This window comes from Pelodiscus sinensis, chromosome 27 (genome assembly GCF_049634645.1).
Source record: "Pelodiscus sinensis isolate JC-2024 chromosome 27, ASM4963464v1, whole genome shotgun sequence".
In the NCBI taxonomy this organism is placed as follows: Eukaryota; Metazoa; Chordata; order Testudines; family Trionychidae; genus Pelodiscus; species Pelodiscus sinensis.
This window is the reverse complement of record NC_134737.1, coordinates 15,341,312-15,354,529: the sequence shown is the minus strand read 5'-3', so window position 1 is coordinate 15,354,529 and position 13,218 is coordinate 15,341,312. Positions and strand designations below refer to the sequence as shown.

At 49.7% G+C, this 13,218-nt stretch overlaps 1 protein-coding gene across 1 annotated transcript in view; it reads left to right on the top strand.

The window, feature by feature from the left end:
* Nucleotides 1–13,218, top strand: part of GNAI3 (G protein subunit alpha i3) — a 33,165-nt gene that overhangs the window by 15,149 nt on the left and 4,798 nt on the right. Inside the window, exons 2-5 of the mRNA XM_075910388.1 lie at nucleotides 2,136–2,178; nucleotides 2,288–2,429; nucleotides 4,696–4,853; nucleotides 11,889–12,017. Of these exons, the coding sequence (XP_075766503.1) occupies nucleotides 2,136–2,178; nucleotides 2,288–2,429; nucleotides 4,696–4,853; nucleotides 11,889–12,017 (472 nt within the window). The remainder of the gene's footprint in view (nucleotides 1–2,135; nucleotides 2,179–2,287; nucleotides 2,430–4,695; nucleotides 4,854–11,888; nucleotides 12,018–13,218) is intronic.

Sequence of the window (13,218 nt, the reverse complement as noted above, 5' to 3'; positions counted from 1 at the left end):
TCAGTGTTAAAATACTTAGAATGCCATGGACTGCAAGCCCAAACCTAGGCAAGCTTCTCCTCAGCCTTCTGTGGATAATAGAAATCTACCGTTTATTGGGCGCTTCTTTTAGATGCAACCTTAAACTGATGTCCTCTTTGTTCTTAGTGAATGTTGGAACCTTTTTAGTGAAGAGTAGCATTTGCTCCAGAAGCTTGTTTAAAATTTGCCAACCACTCCACTTTTGTACTTTGCTCGAAGAGTTGGTTCCCACCTCCACTCTCCAGGGTGCAGTGGGTGTGTCTGGCGCTTGTAAAATAGCATCTAAAAGCACCACTTTCTAGATGCAAATAGTTAAGATGACTCTGGGCTGGCTGTGCGGGCGTGACAAGGTCAGGCTTCTTTACCCTACTGTAATCACCACTTCAAGGCACATTATTGAGTTGGGAGGGGGTGTGCCAAGGGTCTCGAGCCAAGATCCTCATCTTGAGGTAAACTTAACTTCTCATTATCTTTTGGAACCTTCTATCCTAAATGTTTCCCAGATAGCTGCCCTAAAATGAGGAAGAGGTTTCCTTGAGACTGCCTTAAGCAGAATAAGATTATGATCTGACATGTAAGGAATTTTCTTTGGTTCAGTCCTATCCTATCATTACGACAAACTTAGCGTTGTTGCTATTTTAGGTTAGATTTCCATAAACTGCTGCGGAATGGAATCTGGATGAGGGCTTCCTTATAGCCCTTCCACTTCCAGAAGATAGACGGCTGGTGCAGAAGGTGGAGATACTGGAGCCTGTCAGTAGATGGGGGTTTCCATCACATCTTGCTTATGATCCCTCATTTTGATGTTTCAGAGCTGGCAAACTGAATCTAGGCATTGATCTTAACAATAGATTAGTGCAGGCTAGCATGGTGGAATGTTACTGTGGCTTCAGTTTGTTCTTTGATTTTTCCCTTGGGGCAGCTGTTTTTCTCTTGTTCACCTGTGCTACTAGGAGTTCTCCTCAAGACAAGTGTGTAAAGTCAAGAAAGAGAGCGCAGTCATCTTGTGCATGTTGGCTTCTGAATCACCGATTACACTGCTGGAAATCTACAGCCCAGACCAGCATGGGAAATGAGAGCCTATAGACAGGTCAAACTTTGCTGTGTTCTGTGCCCTACATAATGGGAAGCTGCCGGTGTTTGCCGTGGTGAAAATCTTGACCTTCCTTGGGCTGCTATTTCACTTGGAAAGCTGTATGGAGTAATTCACTAATAGACAACTAGAGCAGGGACCTAGAAGGCATAATCTCTGCTTCCAACTCGCTGCAACACCGAGGTCCTCACTTAGCTGCTATTCAGGCTTTCCATTGGTAAGAGCCATCTACCTCGCTAGGCGGTTGTGAGACTTACTGTTTAAGTGCTTTGACCCCATTGGCTGAATGGTATCTTAGCAGTGCAAAGTGTTAATGCCTGTTACTTCCACTGCTTTGTAGCCTTCACATTCATGTGTAATGGGAGCATTGCCTTGGGAGATGGTTAGTGTAGGGTGAAGGGCTGGTGTATAGACTGAAGCTTTTACAGTCCTGTCTGCCTGGTCCAGAGAGTAAAGGAGTAGTCAGACCTCTGGCAGTTCAGGCTTCTAGCATTCCTCCTGCTAAGAGAGAACCTTTCACATCCCTAGTCAACTCGTGAGCATCACCTTTAACGGGTCATGCTTACCAGGTCCGGTTAACCGGTGGCCTGGGACAGCTCCCCGCCCACCGTGGGAGGGCGCTGCTCCAGTCGTGTGGGGCTCTGGACATCTGGAGCAGCTGCTCCAGCCCAGTTGCAGTGGGAGAAAGGATACCCCTTCCCGCGTTAATTGATTAAATGTGAAATTTAACTGGTTAAGAAATTATACAGGATTTTACGTCCCTAACGAGCACTTGGTTGTCGGCGTTTGTAAACAAGCGGAGAGCACAGACTGAACACTGTGTACTGGTGCCTGCGCTCTCTGGGGGCCCGCTGTCAGAGGTGGAACACGGTAGGGAATAGCTGCTGTAGAGATCTTACTGATGAGCTTGCACAACTAAATTCTTCACTTGAATCCTCGTCAACATCTAGACGTGGCACTTCTCACTTTCACTTTTAGCTTCACATTAAAACTAACATAGGTTTGTTTGTTTGCTTTTCAGGTGCAGGGGAATCTGGTAAAAGCACCATTGTGAAACAGATGAAGTAAGTAGATGTTCAAATATTGACAATAAATTGTTTCTGTATTAAATGAAATGAGAAATCTGCATTGTCCTACTGGTTTGGATTGTGACTATGGGGTTTTCTCCCCCAGGATCATCCATGAGGATGGCTATTCAGAAGAAGAATGCAAACAGTATAAAGTGGTTGTCTACAGCAATACTATCCAGTCTATCATTGCAATAATAAGAGCCATGGGAAGGCTAAAGATAGACTTTGGGGAAGTTGCCAGAGCAGTAAGTATTTCACTCATTTCCTTTAGCTTGTTCTGTAATGTAAATCATGTTAATGAAGATCTGAAATTCAGTCCCTGGCATGTGTGGTGGCAATATTTTTAAGCTACAAGATACCAGTAGTGGAGTACATCTGGTAATCTGTGAAGTATTAGTAACCCCTTGGATTGAGTATCGTACTGCAAATGGGAAAGGAGCCCTAGACGACTTTATGAACTGATTTCTAATAAAAAAAAGTTTCAGTTCCAGGTGCTACATTGATAACAAAAGACTGTTACTGATACATTTCAAATGCTCTGCCTCCTGCTCTGAAGTATTTCAGAAAGTTATGTCCTTTTACATTTTAAATCTAAATCAGATTTTTAATGACTTTTCACAATTTAGAAACAAAGAGCATTCTGAAGAGAACTCTGACTTCCTCCTTTCCAAATGATATGGCTTCCTCCTCTATCACATCACTAAAATTTCTGCCTGCTCAGTCCCTCCTGTCTAGCAAATTTCCTGGTAGATCTCTTCATTCACGCATGACAAAAGAGCAGGAAGTAAATATCTTAATTGTGGGATTAAGCCCCCCAGGATGTCCTTGTCCAGAAACACCACAAGCCTTTCTCCTGAGATCAGTTGTGCTTTCAACCTGGGCTGTCTCTGACATGGATGGGGGTGAGTTTAGTGAAAGCAGAACCAGGACTGTGGCTGGTATCCTGCCCATTTCATACTGGTGGTCCAGGCTCAGCCTCTCGGGTGCTGATAGTCCTTCAGTGTCTTCCCACAATTCTGTGCCCAGAAGGACAGGCACTTCCTCTTGCAACTTACTGAGGAAAAATCCTAGAGCAACTCCGTATACTGCAACTCAAAGAGCCATGGGCTGTTTCCCCAGCTGCCCTAGTGGGACGCAATGCAGTGCTGCACCAGTGAAGTCTCTAACTTGGATAAGACTTTACAGAGCGATTGCTTAAACTTGGGCCAGGCACTGATCAGTTGGGCTAACTCTGCAGTGATGTACATGTCACCGGGGCATTACTCTAGAGCCGTGGTCCCCAACCCGGTGCCCGCGGGCGCCATGGCGCCCGCCGGACTCTTTACATGTGCCCGCGGAGCATCTGGGCTGGCAGGTGCCAGCCCCGGGCGCATGGCCGGTCCCGGCCCCGGGTGCGCCGCGCATGCCGGTGCCGGCCCTGGCCCACGCCCCCGGGGGCGCTGCGCGTGCCCTGGCCCCGGCCCTGGCCCCGCCCCCGGGGGCGCTGCGCGTGCCCTTGCTGGCTCCGGCTCCGGCCCCTGCCCCTGCCTTGGCCCCGCCCCCGCCCTGGCCCCGGCCCCCGGCGCTTACGGGGGGAGCTGAAAAGGTTGGGGACCACTGCTCTAGAGGCTAAGTAGGTTGTTCGTTAATGCCACACCTTGCAGCAGCATTCTAAGGACTAATTTCAGGAGAGAGGAAGTATGAGGAGCAGACAGGCTCTTCTAGTTGGGAGACTTTCTGGGAGAGTAAAAGGCCTTGCAACGTTACCTCTAAATAGAGCTGAGACAAGTTGTATCAGGGAAACCTCAAAGTAGGTCATCCTGTTTCACAGTTGCAAATCTGGCTGATCATTTCCCCCATTGAAAAGCGAGAACTTAATTTTACGTGTTCTGACAAGTGTTTCATGCAGTTCAGTGCCAACAAACACTGGAATCCTGAGCGGTCCCAATCTTTTCTCCCTGGGAAATGCTCCTATGAAGAAATTGGAATTCCCCTTTCTTTTGACCATCTTCATGGGAGATGGGTTTTCAAACCTTTAAATCATCCAGTATTTGCTTTTGACACGGGATTTTTCCTCCTGGGGCATTCTACAGCATGGCCTCTAATAAACTGTAAATTGTATCTTTAGACTGGGAAAACTTCATTGCCTTCAGTGGCCTGTTGTACAGCACTGGTATGCTTAAAACAGCTGAACATACCTCATGTCAAAACTAAGATCCACCTCTGAGAAGGGAAGGTTCACGGTGCTATATGGGCCTGTGCGCGCCACAGACAGCCGCCACCTGCCTCTCGTTAACGCATCCTGCATTCTGTAACCACATTATCATGGGCACCCGAGGAGCAGTTGGCTTCTTGCTCAGTCCATGTGTTTCTGATTGGAGGAGGAGGATTAGTTTAACATAATGGGTGATAGTAGTGGGAGGGGAATCTAGCTGTGCCAGTAGAGATGCTATTACTGGTGGCATAAGCGGTAGGTAAGCCACACTTCAGCTTGTAGTGTCGACTGAATCTTCCTTTCCCCTCTTCCTGCAGGACGATGCCCGTCAGCTGTTTGTACTGGCTGGAAGTGCCGAGGAAGGAGTGATGACTCCTGAGCTAGCTGGAGTTATTAAACGGTTGTGGCGAGATGCCGGGGTCCAGGCCTGCTTCAGCAGATCAAGAGAGTATCAACTTAATGACTCCGCATCCTAGTAAGAGACCTTTACCAGCCCCAGTGTTTTGTATAGTGACTGTACCACTTGTGGCTGTCAGAGCAATATGCTCTTCCAGTGCCCACATGCTCCCCTAAGGGGTAATCTGAACGCGCTTAATGGGAGCACAGATCACTTAAGGAAGGGTGTATCTAAGTTGGGTAAACTTGGCAGGATGGGGTATGCTAGTGCAGAGGGGATTGGCTCTGATCCATCCCTCAGGACATCTGCTCCCTGCTCTATTGAGGGCTCTTCCAGTCCTACGTTTCTGTGATTCTGTAGCTCCATGCTCTGACTTAGGGGCAGGCAATAAAATGGTGGTAGTTAGCTCCTGGGGGGCTGCTGCTGCTATACTGACCTGCATCTCCACAGGTATGAGTGATTGCTGCTCCCCGTGCCTGGGAATGGTGATCCACAGCCAATGGGAACTGGTAGGGATGTCAGATAACGTGTAATTGAATAGATGTGTAACCGCGTGAAATCTTAGTGTTACACGACTATTCTATACTCCCTGGAGGCAGGACCGACAGCCAGTGCACTGCTGGTCCCCACTCCTGGGGAAGCCCCTGCCACTCCATGCTGCTGCCTCTGTATCAGAGGCAGCAGCATGGGGTGGCAAGCAAGAGCCAATCTGCAAGAGGAGCCTGTTTAAAAACCAGCTCCCCTTGTGGACCGGCTGCTTACAGTGGGCCCAGGCTCCCCATGGACACAGGTTGCTCCATGGCAGCCTCTCCCCCCCCCCCCCTCCCCGCTGCCTCTGATAGGCAGTGGAAAAGGGGGGAAGCCGCATTTGGCTCCTACCCCCTACCTCTGTAGGAGGCAGTTGGGGGTGGGGGGAGAGAAGAGAGACACAAGCAGGTCCAGGGGAGCCAATATGCATGGGGGCTGGCTTGAAAGCTGGCTGCCCGCACATTGGCTGTAGCCTATCCCCTTCACCTTCATGCTATTGCGCCTCTATCAGAGGCAGCAGTGCCAGGGTGGGGGCAGGCAGGCGGATGGAGTGCTTGGAGAGCTTGCTTTTAATCTAACGTCCCCCCGCCACCCCTGGGCACTGGCTCTCGCTCCCTTGATGCCTCTGATACAGAGGCAGCTGGGGGGGGGGGGGGTATGGAAATGTGCATAGTCGACAATGAGCCCAGGCTTAGTGGTTAATTGTGGAGTTGTTTACACAGTGACATCCCTAGCTGTGACCCCCATACCTGCAGAGATGTGGGTAAATCGGGCATGTGGGGGCCAGCCAGTGGCTAAACCTGCCAGGCTGTATCTGGCCCCCAGGCCGATATTTGCCCACTCCCGCTCTGACCGATGACAGTAAATACCACAATGAAACGAAAGGGATTGGCTGCCTCCAGTGTAGAATGTATTGTCTCCCCCCATCACAAGGAAAACAATTCGATTTCTAATGTCACGAACAAACTAACTTGGTTTGCATCGCAGTGTAAAAGCAACTCAGTCCCTTTGTAAATGTCAGCGTAGCGAGATGAGTTGTAACTTCTGCAAGGTGCTTTGACGTCTCCTCAGCATTAACGCCAGGGTTGGTATTTTGTGACAACTAGCCTCGTAATTAAGTTACCAAACATGTAATGAACATTTAACTGTGAGCTCCTAAAACAAGTGTAGGCAAATCCATTTTCATGCACTTCATTTTAGTAGTTTTCACCAGTGCTTCCCATCTGGTGTACCAATATTCAGGCAGAAAGGAGGCTGTCTATTTTAGGTGGGGTTGCTGGCGTTCCTGTCAAGGTAGCCAAATGCTTCCCATTAAGGGGGCTTGTTTTCCCTTGCTTACAACTTTGCCAAACTTTAACTGTTTGTTTGGGTTTAAACTTTCCACATGGGGTATCTGGATTTTTTTGGTGCCCTTTTCTTTGGGAAGCTCTAGTGCATGAGTGAGGGACTTGATATTTTACAGGGAGGTGACCTTTGTGTCAGGGATGTGGCTTCTGCCAGCCTGGTGAAAATCCATCTCAAATTGGTGAAATTATAAGGCTTTGAGAAACTGAAGATTCTGTCCATGCTGAGCAGAAGTTTCTTGCAGTTGCAGATCATGTCTGGTCCAGATCTGGGCCCTGGAATAGTGAGCAAGGAACCCCTCTCCTGTGCTCTCATCGACCACACTTTAGGGCCTGCAGACCACAGGGACACTGCCTGATTGAAAGGCTTAATCTGCCTTTGTGAGGGGTGGGATGACAGGGATGTAGGTGGGGACAAGTAGCTGGGGACTTGAAATTAGGAGTGGGGAAGAGGAATAAGGCAAAGGGACTGAGTCAGAATGGGGTGGGGAGGAGCCCTTGGTGGCTGAGTGTCCGGTGGTGATGGTGGTTAGAAGTGACAAACTGAGAAATAGGTAGGGCACAGGAAGGGGGGGGGGGGTGGAAGGGACAACCCTGATCTGACGAAGAGCCAGGCTGCGAGGCGTCACTGGGATTGGCTTGGCAATGGGCAGGACAAGGAACCGAGACTGTGGTGTCTACTCTCAAAGTTGGTAGATGCAGGGGGGAGACTTGAAACTGGTGGGGGAGAGAGGTTGGCCGAGGAGACGAGGTGTGAGCAGTACTGGGCTAGCTGGGGTGTGGTAGAGGCAGACCTAGACGATGACAGGGAAGGGACAGGGTGGGAGTATTGGAAACGAGCTGAAGAATCGGTGTGCCTTGGAACACGCTCCCCTCCAGAGCCGGATTGGAGCCCAGGGTTCCCGAGACTCACCATTTATTTGCTGTCTGTAAATATCTCTAACGGGCAGCATCCCATCCTGCTGTGGTGCTGCTCCGCATAGCGGGCGACAGTCCAGCTACCGAGTGGCACAGGTCTGTGCGGTACAGCTAGTGGCTCCAACTCCTCCTCTGACCTGGTGGGGGGTGGTTGGTGTCAGTACAATCCCACATGATGAGATTTCCATTTTCATGTAGGAAACCCCCCCAGGGAATTCCACATTAAAATGGCAAGAAATGAATAATGCTAATCACCCGAACGCTGGGCAATGCCAGAAATAAGATTGTGCAATCTTCATGCCTTCTGGTGCAATCTAGTGGGGATCACATGTTGTCTTTCCTACACTTCAGTCTGACGGGTCACAGGAGTGGCCTGTACAGCAAAAGGAGGGTGTTGTCTGTCAGGTCCTCTGCTTCGGTTGTTGCTCAGCCCATTGAAGCCGCATTGCCTGACCCAGGCAGGCACCAAGCAATTCGCTGCCTCGGTTTCCCTTCACTCATGCACCTGATCACCTTAGGCAGGACTCACTGCCTCACCCAAAGGTTGTTTTTTTCCAAGCATAGTTTTATTCTTCCCACATAAAATGTAGGTGAAACAAAGGCAGATTCTCCCCCAGCTCCCAGGGGCTTTGCCCCCCGTTTCCCTCAGTGGTGAAGAGGGACATCCTTTCCCTTCATTCATAGGATCCTAGGGCTGGAGGAGACCTCAGGAGTCATGGAGTCCAGCCCCCTGCCCAAGGCAGGACCAACCCAACTCAATCATCCCAGCCAGAGCTTCACCACTGAGTAATCAAACACAGCTGGTCAAGCTGAGACTTAAAAACCTCTAGGGATGGAGATTCCACCCTCTCCCTAGGGAACCCAGCCCAGTGCTTCACCACCCTCCCAGGGAAATAGTTTTTCCTAATATCCAACCTAGACCTCTCCCACTGTAACCTGAGCCCATTGCTCCTTGTTCTGCCATCCATCACTACTGAGAACAGCCTCTCTCCAGCCTCTTTGGAACCTCCCTTCAGGAAGTTGCAGGCTGCTCTCAAATCCCCCCTCACTCTTCGCTTCTTCAGACTAAACAAACCCAAATCATCCTCTCTTCATAGATCATGAACTCCAGCCCCCCAATCATTTTGGTCGCCCTCCGCTGGACCCTCTCCAATGCATCCACATCCTGTCTATAGTGGGGGGCCCAGAACGGGACACACTACTCCTGATGTGGCCTCACCAGAGCCGAATAAAAGGGGAATAATCACTTCTCTGGATCTGCTGGCAATGCTCCTCCTAATGCACCCTAATATGCCATTAGCCTTCTTGGCTACAAGGGCACACTGTTGATTCATATCCAGCTTCTTGTCCACTGTAACCCCCAGTTCCTGGGCTTTGTTATACAAATTTTGCCGCCTTTGTAGCTGAAACATTAATTTTAGGACTTGCATTTTTCCTGGGGACAGTTGAGGCATGAAAACAGTCTTCCTCCAAAGTGAGAGGGTGTTAGGGAGGGAGCAAATGTTTGTGTCAGAAGTAGTGAAGAAATGATCTAATCCCTCTGCACTCACTCAGGAAGAACATTAAGCCATCTTCTGAGGGGTGGCTGAGTTAGTCTGTAACTGGAAAACCTTAAAACACAACAAATAATCTAGCAGCACCTTACCGACTAACAGAATGTGTAGATGGTATCATGATCTTAAACCAGAAGGGAACTAGGAAGACTAGGATAAACCCATCTGTTCTTTGAATGGTCGGTAAATTTGACTAGTTTGTCTTAACTTTTTACCCCACACAGTAGTGAGGAAACAGGATTATTAATGCCCCATCTGCTAGTGTAGTCTCTGCATCATTCTCTTTTCTCACTTTCTTCTTGCATTCCTACTTTTTTCAGGCCCACAGCTTCTATGCAGAGCTAGCAGCAGCTTGTAACTGACTAGGATTCTTCAGCTTCCCTCTGTAGAAAGAAAGCACTTTACAGGACAGTGCTACATGGGTGTGGCTGCTGCTGCCTTGCAGAGCAAACCGCATCTGTTAAGTCATGGGTTGCTGCTGACAAATAAGGAAGTGTGAGGAGGGAGTTTGTCCCAGATCCACAGTGCCTACGTGTGCTGGGCCGGGTGGGGGGATTGACAAGCAAAGACTTACTTCCTGGTGTCAGTTCCTTTGGATGCTGGCAGTGTTCTGGTCATTTGAACATGCAGTTCTGCTGACCATGGAGTTAGAGACGAGTGGCCTGCAGCGTTGTCCATATCCACCTTTTTGAATGACCTGGTTCAGATCTCTCCTGGACTCTGAACAGGGTTTTGTAGATTTCTCTCCCCTGTCCCTTGGCCCAGCTGTGTTTGATTACTGTAGGAGTCCCACCAAACACTAATAGTCTGGTAAGTCACTTGTTTCTAAAGAAGATTTTGTATTGTGACCATGTGTGGGATTTCTCAGTTCATTTGATGGTAGATAGTGCCTGGAAATTACCTAACCTCTGTTGAAAGAGCTGATGAGAGAACTAAACACATTTTGCTTCTAAGAGGTCTTGTGCTGAAACCTGTCAGTGGAGCAGGCAGATTAAAAGTGCTAATGGAGGAAGTAGAGCATCTGTTGCAATAATTCGCTGGTTAGTCACAGGCTTGTTATCAAAGCCAAGTTACAGTTGCCAGCGCTTGAGGTAGTGCGTGCTTGCTTCTACCAACACAACACAGCGTGTTCGGGTTTAGCACGGATTGTCCCTCCTGTGACTTAATTCACTTGCCTTTGCTGTCTGGTTTGTGTCGCTGCTTTTCCACGAGTGCTTTGCTGCTAAATGAGCTGTGTCCTGTGTCCAGGAAAATGGGACCATTCTGACCTAGACTAGAAATTCCAAGGATCTTTACTTCTTAGCAGAAATATAGTTCTCAAGTCAGGAGCCAGTCATGCTACCTATACAAATGCAATTCTGAAGTTGTTCCAAATCCTCCATTAAACCAGGACACACAATAGTGTTATCTTGTAGACCTGGGGCAGGGAACCTCAGGCCTCAGCTTGACTGGATCTGGTCCCCGAGACTCAGGCGCCCCCCCCCCCCAAGCATTGGGGAGCTGGTGCTAACACTCCAGCTGTCCCATTGCAGGGCTGGAACACACAATCTTCTACACTCTTCTCCCCCCCTTCCCAGCTCTGGTGTGGAAGGGGATGTGGGGAGTTTCTCTTTCTCAGACGGGCTACATTAGTGAGGGGGCTGTTTTTCCTCACTTGTGTGTGGCCTCCAACTGATTTTTCTGTGGGTCAGTGGCCCCCGACTCAGAAAAGGTTCCCCACCCTTCTTGTAGACAGCTGAGAAGTTCACTTTTGAAACTAGTTGGCACTTGTCTTTACACGACCAAGAGGAAAAGTGGACTGGGCCGAATCAAACCTTGACAGATCATGTTGAGCGGAGGGGAAGGGGGGATTTCGCTAGAAAACACCCCCACCAGTAGTCTCAGAAGTGGCTGGACTAGACCTGGGGTCAGAGGCAAGACTGCCAATTCCAAATCCCCAGTTATGATTATTCTCAGGTTACCAAAGGTCATGGAGCTGGCAGTTAACACCTCCTCTGAAATGGATGAAAGGCAAGAGCCTGGCTTTGAGATGCCTGGGAGCCCTAAAGGCGATGCTCCTGCGACGCTGGGATTGGAAGGGGGTCTCTGCGGATACACTGCTGCAGAGGGGGAAGGATTCCTCCTAGCAGCCTCCCGGGAGCCCAGGTGTAAAGCGGGTGCTTGAGCTGTGCAGAGTTCTGGTCCCTGTGCCAGGAAAGCAGCAGTGCATCCGGTCATGTGGCAGGTAGTTTTGCTCCATGAAAGCTCCAGATTGAGTTTGTTCTCCAGGCGCTGCTGGGGAAGGGCCCCAAGTTGTCAGGGGAAGTTCCCACTTGCTTCTTGTCTAAGTGGCCGTCAGGGTTTGTTCTGCTTTGGCCAGAGCTTTGACTGGCTTCCTGTCCTGCCACTTCGTGCCTCTGACTTTGCAGCTGAGCAGGGCACTTGGCTTCATTCACTTCTCTTCTGGCACCTGAGCGTTAAGGTTTTGGATGCCCCGAATGGATTTTTTTTAGCAAGGAGTATTAATTGCACTCGAGTTCTATGGCCATTGCTTCTACCCTCATCTTTTACACTCGTGCTCTAGGCCAATTTGAGCGTATGACTAGCTAAGCACCCTCTTGCTGAGCACTGCTGTTAGCTTGGGCTGGGTAGTAAATGGCTACAGAAAGGCTTGGGGAGAGGGCTGTGCGGACAGCAAATGCAGCTCACCACGACTTTCTCCTGCAGCTAAGATGTTTCCTATCAAGGAAGCAGACTAAAAAAGCTTGTCTTGGGTTGTCTCTTTGGTCTAGTTACCTAAATGACTTGGATAGAATATCCCAGCAGACCTACATTCCAACTCAGCAAGATGTTCTGCGGACCAGAGTGAAGACCACAGGCATTGTGGAAACTCACTTCACCTTCAAGGACCTGTACTTCAAGTGAGTACGGCGCCGGATGTCCTTCATCCCTGCGGATTGTACTGCTTTCTTCTGCTGTGCGCTCTGGGGCTTGGGCATGGTTGGGGTCCTGTTTTCCTTAGACACAGGCTGGGGAGCCTTGTTCTTATTCAGCACTTTCAAGTACAGGATGACTACACCCCCTGGTTAATTACTCCTGACTGGAGCTGCTGGCTTGGGGGTTCTCTGACTTTATTTACGTTCTCTTGTTCCTTTCAGCTGCTTTTCTTTTGGAATCACAGGCAGGTACCGACGGCTTGTTTACAGGATCAAAAAGTACTAAAAGGACACTGGGCTACTGGTTCTAGTTCGATTTGCTAAGATAAGAGCCCTCCCTGTAGCCTTGGTCACCCTGTCATTTGCAGTGCATTGTTTTCCTGTCTCTCTAAGGGAGCTGAAATTAATTTGGCTCTGCCCAGACTGCGGGACATTGTTAGCAAAGCTCTAGAGACAATCCCGCTGACTAACCACTGCCTTTAATGTGCAGGGGCGGGACTTGCCCTCTATTGTAATTCAGGTAAAACCTTTCCCTGCGAGAGATACTGAGCCTAATCTTGACAGTGTCCCTTTAAGTATGATGAATCCACATTCCCTCCTTATCCTCTGCGCAAGATGTTGTGGGGGGAAAGGGCGAGGCTAGCACAGGCTTTCCCCAGCTTCCTCCTTCCCTTTCTAGCCAACCCTTGCTTTGGATTGAGAGCGTGTTTGCTGACATGCTAGTATCCTGTGTAGTGGATGTTAGTGCTCTCCCCTGTCCTAGGAAATGGCTGTGTCTGTATTGGGGGGCTGTTTGGAATGCTGTCGTCAAGTCTTGGTTACACAGGCATTAATTTGCCAGCACTGGTTTTGATCCTTCTCGATTAGGGAATACTGGAGTAACCTCATGAATTCCTATCGGTTGCTGGGCTAGTCTTTAGTCCCTGGGGTGGGGCTGGCAGCAGCACAGGGGGCCAGGTGGGAGCTAGTCCGCGAGGGGTACCAGTTTAAAAACCAGCTCCTCTTGCAGACCAGCTGATAGAGGCAGCAGTGCTGGGTGGCAGCAGCCCGTCTGCAGGGGGACAGGGGCCTGAGCTCCCAGACCCAGCGCGAACCGGAGCTGAGCCGGGCTGCCTACCCCCACCCCAGCCCCCCCTCTCCTGCTCCTAATACACTTTAAATGCAGAGTCATAGTGGGATGTAGGTC